The 18,026-nt window shown below is 49.0% G+C and overlaps 1 protein-coding gene across 1 annotated transcript in view; it reads right to left on the reverse strand.

The window, feature by feature from the left end:
• Positions 1-18,026, reverse strand: part of PSD2 (pleckstrin and Sec7 domain containing 2) — a 106,711-nt gene that overhangs the window by 28,669 nt on the left and 60,016 nt on the right. The window contains exons 6-8 of the mRNA XM_026660858.1: positions 15,779-15,837; positions 3,027-3,116; positions 744-787 (exon numbers count right to left, since the gene is read on the reverse strand). Coding sequence (XP_026516643.1) covers positions 744-787; positions 3,027-3,116; positions 15,779-15,837 — 193 coding nt within the window. The remainder of the gene's footprint in view (positions 1-743; positions 788-3,026; positions 3,117-15,778; positions 15,838-18,026) is intronic.

The raw sequence follows: 18,026 nt of genomic DNA on the forward strand, positions 1-18,026 counted from the left end.
GACGAGATTTGTAATGGGCCTTCCATGAGCAGAACCATGCACCTCCGTGGAGCCTCCCTGAGGCCAATGGGCCTCGGGGATCCAACCGCCCGCAGCTCACTGCAGGAGTGGGGCCTAATGTTGTACACAGATGGAGTTTAAAACAGGTAAAGGGACTGGGGCTGGAGTTAAGGTTTTGCAAAATTATTATTATTATTATTATTATTATTATTGGAGATGATAAGGATGACATTGCTGACCACGGTAATTATGGTATTAATTGCTCTGAGGCATATCACTGGCCCTCATGGGATGCTCATGGGTGCCTTCTGCACATGTGTGATACAGAAATAAACCCACCCACCAACAGGGACAGGCGGACTGGTCAAAGCCCAGCTTCTGAACTGAGCAGTGAATGTTTATCGTACTGGGGAGCTCACATCTTGTTTCCTTGGCGTGACAGTCACCCCTCCACATGCAGATACGTCAGATACTCCAGCAAGGCGGTGTACCTCTAAAGGGGTAAAATCCCCCCTATGCAGAGGGCCAATGCTATGCCTTACCTGGTGCCTATGCCTTGCGCTGGCCCTAAATGGGGTTGAATTTCACCTGTTCAGAGGCATATATCCTTTCTGGAGCATTACCAGTCTCTGCGTATGTTAATACTGCACTTTCCTGAAGCTTCTTGAGCTAATGATCCAAGAGCCGTCAGCTGCTTTGAAAGAGACCTTTCGGGTTAGAGGGCACTGAAAAATGATACTTACATGGCCCACTCCAGCTTCTCATTTTTGATTGAGTTATACAGTGTCTGAAAGAAGAGCACAATATTAGCTCTTAGCAGCTTCTCCAGGCAATGGGTCCCATTTTTGGACACCTCCCATGTGAATGCCTTTTATACGTCCTGTGCTGCAAAGTGCTCTCAGAGAGATGCTTGGTTACGGCCCTATTACAGGAGAGCTGTTTGGAACAGAGGGGCAGTCACCATTTTCACAGGCCTGACTTTTATTTTTCCTGGTGGGTGCTCCACCCCCACTCCACCCCGAGGCCCTGCCCCTTCCCCTGAGGCCCCGCCCTCGCTCCACCTCTTCCCACCCCTGCTCTGCCCCTCCCCCACCCCGAGGGCCTACCCTCACTCTGCCTCTTCCCGCCCCACCGCCTCCCGCAAGGCACCCCGCCCACCTACTGCTCACTGCTCTCCACCCTCCGGCGAATGCCTCCTACCAGCCACCAAACAGCTGGTCCACGGATGCGGTGCTGGTGGTTGCTGAGCACTCGGTATTTTTTTCCATGGGTACTTGAGCGCCGGAGCACCCATGGAGTCAGCGCCTATGACCATTGTGACGGCAGGGCCGCTCAGAGGTGGGGGCAAGAGGGGCAATTTGCCCCAGGCCCCCGGCCCCACAGGGGCCCCCACGAGAATATAGTATTCTATAGTATTGCAACTTTTTTTTATGGAAGGGGCCCCCGAAATTGCTTTGCCCCAGGCCCCCTGAATCCTCTGGGCGGCCCTGTGTGACGGTGCCTCTCTTGCAGGCATGTGGTGATGCTGGTGTCGGCAAGGGGTAACTGTAGTTCTGCTCAGAGGGGAGCAGCTTTCATTGGACTTCAGGCTTATTACGGGGCATGTTACGGGGTGTCATAGTCCCCATAGGGGCTGAAGGAGTTTAATACCTCCCTGCCTCCCCCAAAGGGCGAGAGCACGACTGGGGCGCTGGCATTTGGAAGGGAGGTGTCAAGGATTCTCTGGGCAGGGACAGACTCCTGGTGATTGTGAATTCCCTGCTGCACAAATCAGCAGCTGTGCCGGGAAGGCCAGCCCTGCCTTAGGGTCCTGTGTCCCAAGCTGTGACCTTTGTTCCTAAAGCACTGGGCTACATCTCTGAACTGGAGCGATTCCTGCGTGAACTCCTGCCTTCTCAGAGACTGTTGGAAGGCACCCCGCACAAGGCAAGGGGTGGGCGTTTGGAATGACCCACGTCCAAGAGGGGAATCCCCACAGAGCCCGTCTGAGCCGTGGTTACACTGCAATTCCCACTGGTAGAGCTGCACCTACTGGGACTTACAGGTTTGAAAGATCCTACTGTAGATGAGACTTCAGAGGGTAAGTCGGTGTCTGCAGTAGGGAATTTTAGACCAGAATTCCCATTGCTATCACTACTAGCTTAGCCATGGGTGGAAGGTTTGTCTGTAATTCCCTACTGCAGGGGTAGTCACTAGGCTAGTGCCTTAAACACAGGCGACCTGCATTCTCCTCCTGGTAAGTCTCTCTGTGCTTCACACTCCCCATCTGTGAAATGGGCAGTGATGTGTAACAGCCTCGCTGGGGTGCTGGGTGACAGGACTAGCTAGCACTTGTAAAGGCCAAAGTAGTGTTAAGGCAGAGCTGTGCCAGCAGCTGGGTGAAACCTAAGGAATTCCTGGCTCTCTTTTCTGGGCAGAACCTACTAGGAGCTCCGAATAGAGGGTTGGGTTCACTGGCAGGGAATGTAATAAGGGGAACTGAAGCCCCCTATTATTTTGGGTGCATTGCTCTGTGTTCAGATGCAGTGGCGCTGCGGGCTACGTAACTACTGAGACAGACAGCTACACTTTGGTACACTTCGAGGACAGTGAGAAATCACAGAGTACAAACAAAAATAGGTCTGTTTTCTGGCACCAGAAAACGGACCTATTCTGACATGCCAAGTTATCACAAGATTCTTGTGCTTTCTTAGTTTAGCTAAGACTGCTGCAAAGCTTCGACACTACCCTGGAAGGAAAACGGAAGGTACGTTTGGACTCTGACTGTCAGGACCACCAGAAATAACAGCGGCAAGGGCCTGAGGTGAGGAATCAAGCTAGCCACGTTCTATTCCTTTGCTTTGTATGAGACTCTTTGCCTTTCTGTTTGGGTCCTCTCCTACCTATGGGCTATTCAAATTATCAGCTCTTCAGGGCAACGACTGTCTCTCACTATGTGTATGTACAGCGCCTAGCACAATGGGCCTGCCTTGGAGATGGTGCCTTTAAGTGCCACCCTAATAACACTAACATTGATATCACATTACCTTCAGCAGATCCTTTGCAAAGTCCTTCCCATCATTTAAGCCATCCAGGTTTGCTATAAATTGTTGGCATGACATCTTCTTTCCAATATTCTGCAATGCAAAGAAACAGAGCCTTAAACCCCTGGATAGCTCCCAGTTTAATCAAACTGCTTTGAGCAACTGATTGTGGACCTGATCCAAGAGCCTAACGCTGAACACCTGTGAATGTTGTAGCTCCTCTCTTCTATAGAGGTTCTTCTGTCAGGCTCATCGCTGTGGTATCTGATGTTTGCAATCTGAACCTGGCTCCACATTTTTCAAATCTAACCCCCTCCACACACCAATTGGGCAGTGTTCTCAATCCAAATCTGGAGCCAGCCTTCTAACATGGGCTTACCTCTGGCAATCACACATTACTGAATCCAAATTGAGGGTCCGACACAACAGCCGAGTCACAAAACCCAAGCCCAGGTGTCCCTACTGTAGTAAATAACACTGGGCTAGATTCCCTGGAGCCAAAGTAGCACAGAGTGGCTGTGAAGTGCTGTGAAGTGTCTGATTGGGGGGTTGGGTGCGTTATTTTTAGCAATTTTTATGTAGATGTCCAAAAATCATGGGGGTTCTCTTGGTCTACTCTGTAGTGAGTACTGTAATGTATATATAGCATGTACTGTAAAGAGCGATCTGTTTGTAACGTTCCCAAGGCTGCTTTCACGTCAGATGGTTTCAAACAATCCTACGTTGAAGTGCACTAGGGAACTTTTAGTGCACACCAGCAGGGTCAACACAGACCAATTAATGAGCAACACATTTGTGCGAAATCATACTCCCCTAGTCCACATTACTGTTCCGTGTAGACAAGCCCTTAGACACAAGTACCCAGTGCTGGTGTCTTTCCAGTATTTCTTGGATAAACACTGCTTTCATTGGCGTTGTACTGGGGGTGTTTTTCAGTTAACACCTAAAACCACAAGCCTGAATAGGGCTTTGCTATACTATCAAAGTAGTTAAAGCCAGCACCCGTCCTGGGATGGAGTGAGAGGGGTGGCTCGGGGGTGAGGAACTCCTGTATTCGCCACGGTACAAGAGGAGAGCACAGGGGCTGTCATCCAGAAGGACAGCAATGATGGCTTGTTGTGTGTATCTGTGGGACCCTGCTTACAGTGACGAGGGTGAATCAGTGCAAAGTGAGGTGGGTTCTGGAGGTCGACAGGGTGGAAAAGAAACTCGAAAAACAAATGAAACAAGCACCTCCCACCCCAACCCAAGAAATGCTCCTCATGCACTAGAAATGAACCCTCGATTGGCGTGAAAGCCCATCAAATAGCAAAGGAGGCCAACTGGGAATGTGCTGACTCCCTGGCAGTGTTTATCGCTGTGCACAGCCTTCACTGCTCCACAGCACTGGTTGCTTTCAGCGCTGATGCCGCTTTGTCCCATATCACTAGCTAACACCATGTGGGCAGGCTTTGAGATTAACACGGCTAGCTTTGCCCCCTGCTGCCCCATTAACTGCGGTTGAATTGAGGACACGTTTCTCTCTGAGCGGCTCTGGTTGCTGGTGCCACATTTGAATGACTCTGTCTGATATTCCCAATTATGCAGACTATCACTAGCAGGGTCTGGATTAGTCAACACCCAGGGGAGGTCAGGGAGGAGAGCAATAAAGCGCTGTAACAAATCTGCAGCCTCCTAGGGCTTTGCAGTCAACACGGTGGCTATGCAGAACTCCCCGGCAGCCGCAGAAACACAACTCACTCTTCCGAAAGGACAAGCCAACCTTTGCAAAGGTGGCGGCCTACATTCAGGCCCCCTCAGTACATATTCATGGAACTTAATAGAGCCTGATTTTTCCAAACAGCCGACCACCCAGCAGCCCCTATTGAAGTCTGAGCTAATACTGAAAATCAGGGATCTTATTTAGAAGCCTAACTATAGACACACATATTATAAAGTTTTGGCCACGTCCCTGCTAATGAGTTAACTCTGGGCAGCCTAGGAGCTAGAACGCAAAGTGAAGCAGTGCTGTTTCTCTCCAGTAGAGGGCAGTGGGACTCATGCCCACTTGCTAGCCAGGGTATGGCAGTGCTACAAGCCGCCACCTTAACAGAAATGGTGTGGATGGAGCTTGGGGGAGAAGCATAACAGACCAACAATGGACCTCCAAGAGAGGGACCTGGTGCTGGTGACCCTGAGGTGTGAAATACCCTCAGCCAGGGAGGGGACGAATGTCTTCGCCCACTGGGGGAGGTACCAATTATCCTTGAATCAGCTAGTGGAGTTTCCATCTATTCCTGCTTGAATGCACAAATGCCCCATAGCCCGGCTCCAGCACGGAGCAGTGCTGAGGAAAGCAGCCATTCTCCGAGCTAGGCAAAGGGATGAACACATACCACTGCTATGTCCCCTAGGCCAGGCTCCCATCAACATTAACTAGTACGGACCTGCTCATTAAATCTCTCCAGCATAATGGGCCAGCATCATTCCTGGTGTCAGTGGGTTCTCCTGCCACTGAACAGTGCTTGCTCATAGCAGTGTGAGATCCCTGCCTCTTTAGAGTCCCTGAGCCGAGGTCAGATGGATGCTGACACCACTTGTGGTTTGTTTCCTTTAGAAATAAGTCATGACCAGAATCCTGAATCCGAATCCCAAAGCTCCAGAGGTGCCTGACAACCAAACCCAGGTTTAATTGTCACACACATCCCCTGTGTTTAGAATGGGCTGTAAAAAGCCACCCAGACCCCAAAGACCCTCAACTGTGGAAGAGTTTTGCAGCTGGAACCCATCACTACTTCACAGAAGTTGTTCCACATTCGCAAGGAGTAAACACATGTTGTTGCCGGCAGCATCTTCAGGGGCTGAATGCTCTCATGGAAACCACTCCAAAGGGGTCAGATAGTGAACACGGATGCACCGATCGGCTGCAGCTACACTAGAAAAAAACATCATTCAAAATGAGACCAAAGGAGACATTCTTGTGCCACAAGACCCGGTTCAGCAAGATACTTACGCACATCGCTTAACGTGATGCATGGAAGTAGTTCCATTCAATGTGAGCTCTCACATGCTTACAGTTAAGCACTTTCTTATGTACCTTGCTGAATCAGGTTCTCATTGCATAAAGGGTTGCCTGCAGACCTTGGAAAGAGATATTTCCCTGAGCAACTGACTAGCCACATGCACAAGGTCAACTTGCCTTTCTATGAAGCCTCAGGCATTGGCCAATGGCAGAAGGAGGAATCTGGGCAGTGATTACTGCTATGTTCCCCTAGGAGAATGAACTTTTACCCAATACTACATGATCCTGGACACAGGATGAGAAGTGAAAAATCAGGTCTCTGTGTAGCTCACTCATATAGAGTATTCATTTAGAGCTCATTCATATAGAGTTACCTCCCTGATGTGTTTGAGAGAGAGAGAGAGAGAGATAGATAGGGTCTGATCAGGGGCGGCTCCTGGCACCAGCGCACCAAGCGTGTGCCTGGGGTGGCAAGCCGCGGGGGCGGCCTGCCGGTTGCCGTGAGGGCGGCAGTCAGGCTGCCTTTGGCAGCATGCCTGCGGGAGGTCCGCCGATCCCGCAGCTTTGGCGGCAATTCGGCGTCGGGTACGCCGAAGGCGCGGGACCGGCGGACCTCCCGCAGGCATGCCGCCGAAGGCTGCCTCACTGCCGTGCTTGGGGCGGCAAATACATAGAGCCGCCCCTGGGTCTGATTCTGCGCTCACATAGTATTACCCTGGTGTACCTCCACTGGAGCTTTAGCCACATGGTTGTGAGAGTAGAATGAGGCCTAGGCTGCTCAACTTGCACAGTTGGGTAATTAAATGCCAATCCGTCCAAGATTCATGTCTCCAGCATCTGATGCAGTCAAGCATCAGTGACTCCTCCCTGCTTCTCCCGCAGACCTGGTAAAATCCCTTGATGAAAGGCTGGCTAGGTGTCCTCATTAGGTGGCTCAGCAGGTGACAGAGCTCTCAGCAGGAGGGTTAGCCCAGAGGTTTAGATGAGGAGAGGAAAAGCAAAGGCTCAGTGCAGCCTCCAGATTCAAAAGGCTCCTGACTCAGAAGGAAAATGAGGCACTGCGACATAGCAGGGAGCTGAAGACACTGCAGCTCTCTAAGAGCACTGCCCTCCTCGCTTGTCTCTGGGAGGTCTGAGCGCATCTGATGAGCTTTAAAGTGATGCCTGACATTGGTGAACACATCATCCAGAAAGCACAGCATCCTATTACATTCCTGGCCTCTGAAAACTCTTCTCTCTGTGGCTTCACAGTAGGATGTGGCTTAGTTTACACAGATTGATTTCTCAGTGCTCACACATGCTGCCTGGGGCCAGGGAGCTCTGGGGCAGTAAGTATTGGATGAGAGTGGTATGCTCATGAAACCTAGCATGGGATGGCTGTCAGGAAAGTGTGTAAAGTAGGATATCACTATGGAAGTGACACCACAATCCCTTGCAGACCAATCATAGTCACCAAGTGGCACTACGTGGTTGTGACGCTGGCAGACCAGGTGCCAGCTCATACCAAGGTCCCCATGTCTCCACTGGACACTAAGAGATGCACAGCTGGAATCTGTCTGGCTCACCTGTGGGTAGAATAGGTATCAGAATCATAAGCAAGTGTTTGGACTCTATTGAATGCTCGTGAGCTGCTGCCTGCATTAATCTCACTTGTAATGTCTGAGTTCCATAGAGTAATGTAATGTTTGAGTGGCTGTATTGTGAGCCTCTCTGACTGTCTGAATCGCCAGACGGGAGTGGGAATTTCATTAGTGTGAAGAGTTGCTCTTCTACAGAAATTATTAGCTCCCTCCCCCTGAAAGAGGAGACCCCTCGATACCAGATGGGCTTGGATTGGATCTTACAACTGGAAACTCCCCACATCTGGACTGAGAAACCATCAACAAAAGGACTAGAGACTCTGATTGTTTTCTGCTCTCCTTCCCGTGAAGATGAGTCCTGCAAGTGGATTTCTCCCATCAGCTGAGATTGCAGCTCAGAGTCCATGGCAGGAGGGGGATAATAAACCCCAAACCAAAGGAACTAAGGATCTCGCTGCTGCTTGGACTCAGGGTGTGTGTGTGGGGGGAGGGGGGCAAAGTGTTTCTAGGCATGAGCAAGAGATCCCCAGCTGCCTAGCCTGGGTTAGCCCTAAAGGTTAAATGGAGCTTGCTAATGATGGAAGCCTCTATTACCTTTTGAAACTTTAGACTGTAACTCATTTGTGTGTCTGTTTGCTGGCTTTAACCTTGTAAATAATGAATCTCCCTTTCCTAGTTAATAAATCTTCATTTAGTTTACTATAAGATTGGCTACATGCTTTGTCTTTGGTATGAGACCTAAAGCACAATTGACCTGGGGTAAGTGACTGGTCCTTTGGGATCAGGAGTACCCTGAATATTGCTGTGATTCTTGGTGTAAGGTGGCACTGATCACAGAGATAAGCCCACCAGGGCGGCGAGACAGACCGGAGAACCCAAGGGGGTGACTGTCTGTGACTCCATGATAAGGCTTTTAAAGTGCCTGAGGTGCAGCTGCTTGGAGAAATCTAAGTTTAGAACTCAGCCAACTTAGAGTTTGTGCCTGGGTTTGAACAGTCTGCCCTGTGGTTGGTACCCAGTGGCCCTCTGTTCTAGCTGGCATTGCACCATCTGTAACATGCCATTTCTTCTTCACAGCAACTCTTAGAACAGCTGCAGACATGGCAGATTTGGTTCAATGCTGATGTTGAGTTAGAAGGGATGGGATAAAATGGCTGTCTTGGCCTTTGCCAAAATGCTCATGGAAAGCAGTGGAGTTATGCTGATTTACTCCAGCCGAGGATCTGGCTTCTATAGCTCTTTTCAGCAGTAGCTCTGAAAGCATGACACTCCAGCAGGTCAGGGTCTTCATCCTCATTTTATAGGTGAGGAAACTGAGGCATAGAACTGGGAAGTGACTTGCTGGAGGTCCCATGGAAAGGTGATGGGCAAGTTGGGACTAGGACTCAGATCTCTGCACTGGACCCTGCTGCCTCCTCAGCAAAAGCACTAGCAGCAAAAAGCCTGTGTTGTGTGCAATGTTCTACTGCACACAGGGAAGGAAAGAAAGATGAAAGAGGGCAGTGAGCCTCGGACGTGTAATTACGGTAACTGCTCCGTATTATAAGGGATGATGGGGAAACTCCCCTTCCCTAGGAAATTAGTGAGATCTTCACCAAGATTAGCATCTCTAAGGAAGAGTTCAGGAGCAGCCTGGGAAATACAAACCCACAGACGTCCTCAAAGGCCATGAGACTGGGGCTCCAGACACAGAGGGGTTCTCGGCAGCAGCACTCCCTGTGCTGCTTCATGAGAGGCTGAAAGGTTGGGAGGGAAGGATGGATGGGTGTGTGCCTAGTGGATCTAGAGCTATATGGATCCACTGTCCAAACCCCCTTGCTAATGGGGAATGCAGGGGCCATGGATGTTATTTCACCCCGAAGGCTGTGGTAGTCCTGACAAAGTGGCTCTGCTGTTGTGTGGCCTGGGTGCATAGGGATTCCACTCCTTGGAGAACTTCTGTGCATGGTCCATTTACATGGGCTTTGTGCAGGAGTCAGGATTTGGCCCAAGGACTAGTCGGATTTCACTCACAAAGACTGCAATAAACAAAGTGCCTGGATCGCCTCCTACTTTGTTTACACCAGTATGACATCAGTGTGACTCCACTGAGGTGATGGAGTTACTCCAGATTTACATCTATCTATGGAAAAACTAAATGACACCCAGATACTGAATGATGACTCATATCCAAATCACATCATTGTGCATGCAAATGACTGATTAGGTGAATTAGGCACATTCAATCACCCAGTTTGCATGCACAACAAGGGTGGCTGCTGGTGCAAAGTAGCTGTGTATTTTGCATATGTATTTGCATGCCTAACATTTTGAAAAAAACAGCCCCATTATTTTATGATTCATTAGTTGCTGAGTGCCATTGGTGTGCCACAATGCCACACAAAACCAACCTGAAGAAGGTAGAGTTCCTGCCCCAAACTGCTCACAAGCTAGACTGGAGAAACCAAACCATTTGGACAGAGGGTCCAATCCTGCAGGCTTCACACAGGCAAAACTTTCATTGCTTTCGTTAGGGGCTTGGCCTGCATAAAGCTTGCAAGATCAGGCTCTGGCTTCATCAAGCCTAAGCTCAGCCCCTGGAAGATGCAGAGGTGAAAGGTCCAATCTCAAAGGGGTGCAGATTTCCTATTGTTTTAACACTGCAGAACTGCCAACCCCAGACATTCAAAAGTCATGAATCAGGCACCCCAAATCATGAGATTGGCTTAACAATCATGAGATTTTAAAAGAACACTAATGTGGGGGGGGGGATAATTTTTGAGCTTTTAAGGGTCACGTTTTCAAGCTTTGCTCTGCAACCACTTTTTTTCCATGAAAGCTGAGATTATTCTGTCATTACATGACTCCAGGAGCTGGGGCTTTAAGAAAAAAAACACATGAAATATGATGAGGGTTGTGATAAAACTGCAAGACGCAGCAACACTGTGATACTTATTCATCATTGTTATGTTTTGGCCAAAAGCCTTGACCCAGGTGTAATAATAACCAGCAGTCATGCACGAGAAGGTTGTGTGGCCATTGCAGACAGAACCCAAGTGGTCTCCTGCATCCTGTAGCTAGCTCCTTTCCAGAAGATCTCAGGAACTGAAGTAGCCAACAGCAAAGTCACATTGCGGTGTTGCCAACTCTCATTTTATCACAAGGCTCCCATTATTTGGTGTTTCTCTTAAAGCCCCAGCTACAGGAGTCATGTGATTATGTGACAAACTCAGGTGTCATTACAAAAATATGTTTCAGTTACAGAGAAAAGCTTGAAAACATGACCCAAGTGTGCTCAGCACTAGTCAATTCCAGGCTCACTGCACTGCACCTGCTCCAGCAACGAGCTGGGGTTAACCCCTTCCAAGCAAGTGGGATTTCACGATCTCTCCCACCTCTCAGCAATGTGCAGTAATATGTTGAAACACGTCTCCATTATGTCAAAAAATAACATCATAGGTGGTGTTACAGCACCTGTAACCAAACAGTTAGGAAGAAGGAGGCAGATCAAATCACATATGCTGCCTCCGTTAGCATTTATTTTAAAATGAGAAATGTCTATGAATCTTCGATTTGTTATTAATGATGTATTTAGAAAGGTCCCTGCCCCTAGAAGACTGTTGTACTGAGTGATTCTTGGTCAAAAGAAGATTTTGACTCATTGAAACCCACTGGAAGGAATGTAGACTGTGGGAAACATTCAACGTGTTTTTACGGTCTGCTGTGATGGGGTGTCAGAGTGGGTGCTGTGAATATTAGTGAGAGGAACCCAGATGCTGATGCATGATCAATAGCTTTTTAGTTTGAGGAATCCTGTTGCTATTGAAGTCTAGGGGAGTTCTGCCACTGATTTCATTCAATAGAAGCAGGACTGGGCCTCTGGAATGTAGCAGGGAATCACCCACCCACCCCAGAAATATATGTAATTCAGATACTTTTTAAACTACATTGTTGTAATGCACAATCACGTAGGTATCCACACACACAAAAGGACTTCTTACACAGGAAAAAACCAAATCAAATGCCAATACTTCGAGCAAAGCACTACAATCACTGCACTTACCACCTGGCAAAGGGTTAAAGAGCAGAAAGAGAGGATCCAGGAGCAGAAGAAGGAAAAAAGGAGGAGAAGAAGGAGAAGAAGAAATTAATGTCACACATGCAGAAAAATATAGAAAAGAACTTCCACAGCGAAGGGAAACCTCCTTAGCCCAGGAAACTCACATTGATCCTCATTTCTACAGCCGATCACAAAATATCAATTGTTGTCCCTGGACAGTTAGAAAAAAAATGTTGCTTTTGAAATTTACAATGAACATTTTCCCTGTGAAAAACCACAAATGCAAGTGTTTTGGCTCTTTGAAAAAATTCCCATTTTCTGTAAAATTTTGGAGGGATTGGTTTTTCATCAAAAAACTGGAATATTTTGACTGAAAGGGAATTTTGTGTTTGGGCTGGAAAGCCATTTTTGGTTGGGGGGAAAAAATGCTTTGATGAAAAAGAAAGTTGACCAGTTGTACTCAGTTCAGACAAAGGATTTGTGAGATGTGCTGTTCTTGCACAATCCTGTTCCAAACCCAGATTAAAGAGCATGAAACACCATGCTCAGTCCATATTTATTTTCCTGACGGGCATCTGGAAATCTAGCCGGTGACTAATGTAATGCTATCTATGCTATACAGCACATACACTACTCTTGGGAACCTGTGATTTATTAGCCAGTAGGTCAGTCCTGCCAGCCTTGGGAGATCCCAGAATGTTATTTATGGTAGCCTTGTAATGCAGGGCGCTACACGCATTCTATTAGGGACTCTTGCTAACGGAGGGCAATGAGACATTTGCTGTTTGTGCTGCTTCTGTCTCTGTTGCACTGCAATTTCTTTTTTCTCTGTAGCTTATTTTAGATGTAGCTCTGACATCAGGGCTTCGAAACCTCTCTCTTTCTCTAGCATCTAGTCATTGTGCTGCTGGAAGTTTGGCCGTGTCATTGTTAAGCCAAGCGGGACGCTAGCCGATGGCTTGGATTGGATTCCGAGAAAATTGTTCAGGTTGCTCATGCATTTCAATGTCCTCATGGCAGTGGGGTACTGTAAAGTTGGGCACAGCAGCCCCCCATGGAATACAGCTGAGCGTGGAGCAGAGAAAATGGCACCTGCAATTGCCCCAGCAGATGGGAGGTTGAGGGCGGCCGTGCAACATGCCAGCTGCCCTTGTGCTGCTGGGGGCCCAGGGCTAAGCAGGATCTTGCCCATTATTTTTGATCTGTGTCCTGTGCCCCTGTTTAAATATCCTCCTGACTGGCTTATCTGTTTCATGGCAGGCTGAAGCCCTGTGGTATGTCAGTTGCTCCTCAGGCCCTTCTCCTGCCCTCTGCTGCAGGATGCACCTCCATCCCAGAAAGGGCTGCAACCAGAATTTTCCTAAGGCGGGGGCCCAGAGCTCTTCCTTCCCTGCCCTGCGCCCTGCCCCGTGCTCTCTCCCCCACACTCCTCACTGCCCTCAGCCACATCCACTCCCCCTCCCTCCAGCTCCGCACACCCCTCACTCCAGCTGTTCAGTACCCAGTCCTGAGCTTTTCCCCTCACATTGCCCTGCAGCCAGCTGCAAGCTCTCCCCCCAGCACCAGCCCTGTGCTCTTCCCCCTATGTTGTCCTGCACCCAGCTCTGAGTTCTCCCTGCCCCATACCCAGCCGCAAGCTCCTCCACAGCGATACAGTCACACTGAAGAGCGCCATCCCCACCAGGGGCCAGACCCATCCTCCTTCTGCATCTCCGCTTCCCCAGGAATCACCGAAAGGATACAGTCCTCCCACCCTCCTGCAGACTGGGAGTGTCTGAAGCCCCCATCTCCGCTTCTCCCCGGGGGCTGGGGATGCCCGAGGCCCCTGGGTGCCAGAAGGGATGCAAAGGTGGGGTGTCCTACCCAGGCAAACAGGGTCATAGCGCCACTCAAATTTAATCCAGGCCCCCCCCATGGCGCCCCGGAGCCCAGACAGCCTTAAACCTCTCTCTCAACCTTATGCTGATCTGTGATTGAAGCTGAAAATCCATTTGGCTGCTAGCTCAGTCTAGACTTCTCCGGCTTCACTCCATCTGCAGGACATTATTTCCTTGTCCTCCCAGCCTGAGGGGCAGGAAGAAACCTCCTCTCAGCACATGGGAGGGCTCATTCTAGGGGCGGTGCTGGTGCAAACGCCTGGTCCCCACCACTGCATGCTGAGAACATGGGTGCGAGAACTCAACACCCAGCTGGAAGGCCAGAGCAGCAGGCTGGTGACTGCACTCCAGGCGAGCCTGGCCCGCTCCTGGTAATGCCTTGGTCACACCCCTCACCCCCAGCACCCGCATAGTCCGCTGAGACATGCCGCACTGCACCTACAAGCTCTGCAAGGGGGGCAGCTCAGCTCCCGGCTGGATTCGCCCCACTGAGGAGGTGTTCACACGGGAGTAGGACATGGGGGCTTGCATGCAGAAAGCTAATTAAAGATCTAAGGGCCAGACTGCGCACTGGGGGCACTAAGGAGATGCCTGCCTTCGGAGGCACAATCCCTTTCCTGGCAAGCCTTGCTATCGCTGGGGGCTAGTGTGTGGGAAGAGCTGGCTCATGGCCACACCTCTCCAGCCCCCTGCCTGGCCCCTAGGCATGACTGCCATCCATGGGGCTGCACAGGGGTGAAGCTGTGCTTGGCCTTTGCCAGTCTATGCATGTGGGGTGAGCAGGCTCTCTGGGCTCACTCTAGGGAAGAGGGCAGTCTGCCCCCACCCCAGCGAACCCAGGATTAAAACACAGGGGTAGGGTGACCAAACGTCCTGATTTTATAGGGATAGTCCCGATATTCAGGGCTTTGTCTTATATCGGCGCCTATTGCCCTGCACCCTGTATGCCGATTTCTCAGACTTGCTATCCGGTCCCCCTACCCATGGATGTAGGAAGGCAGGGAATGCTGACCCATGGTGGGAGGGGCCAGGGCCAGTGGCAGCCAGGTGAGCAATTGGAATGTGGTTCCAACTATAACAGCTGTGCAGAGCACAGACCTGCATGTGAACAGCCCCTACAGGATGTCCGGAGATCCATGCATGTCAAGGAGAATCCAGGGCCTAGGGCTCTCTCCTCCTAGGAGAGCCAAATGAGGACTGATTTGAGACTCACTGCCCACAGGCATTTCCTCATGCTGTGCCCCTGTGAGACATACAGGCTTGGGGTCAGATCAGCAATGCCATGGGGAGAGCCGCTGGGGGCAGACTAACAATGCTGACAACACCCTATGCCCCAGGACCGTGCTCCTGCTGGAGTCAAAGGTAACAGGACCATCCCCTTCATGGGGTAGGATTGGGATGTCAGTCATTTTTCTGTACATTTCCTGGGCTCCCTGTTTTCAAATGCTACTACCCTACAGTCAGTTAGGTTTCCCCTCTCATACATGGCCTGGCTGTCAAGATGCTCATTTCTGACCATGTGCAGCGCTAGGAATCCATTGGCACCTGGTGAAATCGCCCTAAATACCCTCTTGCCGTTGTCAGACCAGCCTTGCCTCCAATCAGCGGCCTGGGTCCCCTATACCCCGCCGTCCTGCTGCAGCACGCTTTGCTGTGGGAGGTGACCCAATGCATCTCACAGTGCTCAGTGCATGGTGCTGTGTGACATGAGCTGGGGGGAGGGAGGATCTCAGTCCAGGTCCTAGCAAGCAGGGATCAGACTAGTGCACGGAGGGAACTCTGCTGAGGTCAATAGAGAACCAGCTGGAGTGAATTTAGCCTCAGGTGCCTCCATTGTAACAACCATCCCCCAATCAATGGCAATATCTCAGCTCACCCCCAGGAGCAAATGGTCAAGGGGAGCCAATGTCCCTCTGCCCCCAGCTCCAGAGGGTCCTTCCCCGGCAGGACAGACTGGGAACAAAGGTACACTGCCACTAACTGGGCTGGACCTGTACTATACCAAAAGGGCCAGATCCTAGCCCCATTGAAGCCAATGGGAGATTTGCCATTGACTTATGTGGGGCTTGACACAAACAGAGGCTCTGTCTCCAGGGCTGTCTTTCAGGCACTGCTGGGCATTCACCTGGCCTGGTCTCAAGAGCGCTCTCTTCTGACCCACCCTGCTTCTCCAGGTACTCTGGCAGCATGGCCCACAGAACGGTAAAGACTTGGGGAGGAAGGAAAGAAGGAACGAGGCCTCGATAAGTTCTACTTACGTGGCCATGAAGATCTGTGTTTAGCAGCATCAGGGCACAGGTCAGTGTATGAATCCCATCTGAAACACACACAAAATGCAAATGGCTCTTAATTAGCGCTCTCCAGACCGTTGTCCTCAGAGCACCTCGACCCCTCTATCATCTCAGCTCCCCCGGTGTGAAGGGGAGACAAACTGTGGCTTTTTGTGAAAGTTTTCATGCTGTTGGATTTAACAATACACTCAGCAGTGCTGCTGGGTCCAATGAGAGGGTATGTAGTGGGCTTGTTACATAAGAACATAAGAACGGCCCTACTGGGTCAGACCAAAGGTCCCTATAGCCCAGTATCCTGTCTTCTGACAGTGGCCAATGCCAGGTGCCCCAGAGGGAATGAATAGAACAGGTATCATCAAGTGATCCATCCCCTGTTGCCCATTCCCAGCTTCTGACAAAACCCGAGGCTAGGGACACCATCCCTGCCCATCCTGACTAATAGCCATTGATGAACTTATCCTCCACGAACTTACCTAGTTGTTTTTTGAACCCTGTTATGCTTTTGGCCTTCACAAAATCCTCTGACAAGGAGTTCCACAGGTTGACTCCACAGGTGAAGAAATACTTCCTTTTGTTTGTTTTAAAACTACTGCCTATTAATTTCATTTGGTGACCCTTAGTTCTTGTGTTATGATAAGGAGTAAACAACACTTTCCTATTTACTTTCTCCACATCAGTCATTATTTTATAGACCTGTATCATATCCCCCTTTAGTTGTCCCTTTTCCAAACTGAAAAGTCCCAATCTTATTAATCTCTCCTCATACGGAAGCTGTTCCATACCCCTAATAATTTTTGTTGCCATTTTCTGAACCTTTTCCAATTCCAATATATCTTTTTTTGAGATGGCCATATGACCACATCTGCATGCAGTATTCAAGATGTGGGTGTACCATAGATTGATATAGAGACAATGTGATATTTTTTGTCTTATTATCTATCCCTTTCTTAATGATTCCCAAATTCTGTTAGCTTTTTTAACTGCTGCTGCACATTAAGTAGATGTTTTCAGACAACTATCCACAATTATTCCAAGATCTCTCTCTCTCTTGAGTGGTAACAGCTAATTTAGACCAGATCATTTTATATATATATAGTTGGGATTATGTTTTCCAATGTGCATTACTTTGCATTTATCAACATTGAATTTCATCTGCCATTTTGTTGCCCAGTCACCCAGTTTTGTGAGATCCCTTTGTAGCTCTTTGCGGTCTGCTTGGGACTTAAGTATCTTGAGTAGTTTTGTATCCGCTGCAAATTTTACCATCTCACCGTTTATCCCTTCTTTCAGATCATTTATGAATATGTTGAACACCGCTGGTGCTAGTACAGACACTATTTACCTTTCTCCATTCTGAAAACTGACCATTTATTCCTACCCTTTGTTTCCTATCTTTTAACCATTTACCAATCCATGAGAGGTGACAGCTTACCATGACAGCTTACTTTGCTTAAGAGCCTTTGGTGAGGGACCTTGTCAAAGGCTTTCTAAAAATCGAAGTACACTATATCCACTGGATCCCCCTTGTCCACTTGCTTGTTGACCCCCTCAAAGAATTCTAGTAGATTGGTGAGGCATGATTTCCCTTTACAAAAACCGTGTTGACTCTTCCCCAACAAATTATGTTCTACTATGTATCTGACAATTCTGTTTACTATAGTTTCAACCAGTTTGCCCGGTACTGAAGACAGGCTTACTGGCCTGTAATTGTCAGGATCATCTCTGGAGCCCTTTTTTAAAATTGGCGTCACATTAGCTATCCTCCAGTCATTTGGTACAGAAGATGATTTAAATGATAGGTTACATAGCATAGTTAGTAGTTCTGCAATTTCAAATCTGAGTTCCTTCAGAATTCTTGGGTGAATACCATCTGGTCCTGGTGACTTATTACTGTTTAATTTATCAATTTGTTCCAAAACCTCCTCTAATGACACCTCAATCTTGGACAGTTCCTCAGATTTGTCACCTAAAAAGAATGGATCAGGCTTGGGAATCTCCCTCACATCCTCAGCCATGAAGACTGAGGCAAAACATTCATTTAGTTGCTCCACAATGGCCTTATCATCCTTGAGTGCTCCTTTAGCATCTCGATCGTCCAGTGGCCCCACTGGTTATTTAGCAGGCTTCCTGCTTCTGATGTACTTAAGCATTTTTTTGCTATTACTTTTTGAGTTTTGGGCTAGCTGTTCTTCAAATTCTTTTTTGGCCTTCCTAA

This window comes from Terrapene carolina, unplaced genomic scaffold (assembly GCF_002925995.2).
Source record: "Terrapene carolina triunguis isolate 2854851 unplaced genomic scaffold, T_m_triunguis-2.0 Scaffold838, whole genome shotgun sequence".
NCBI lineage: Eukaryota > Metazoa > Chordata > Testudines > Emydidae > Terrapene > Terrapene triunguis.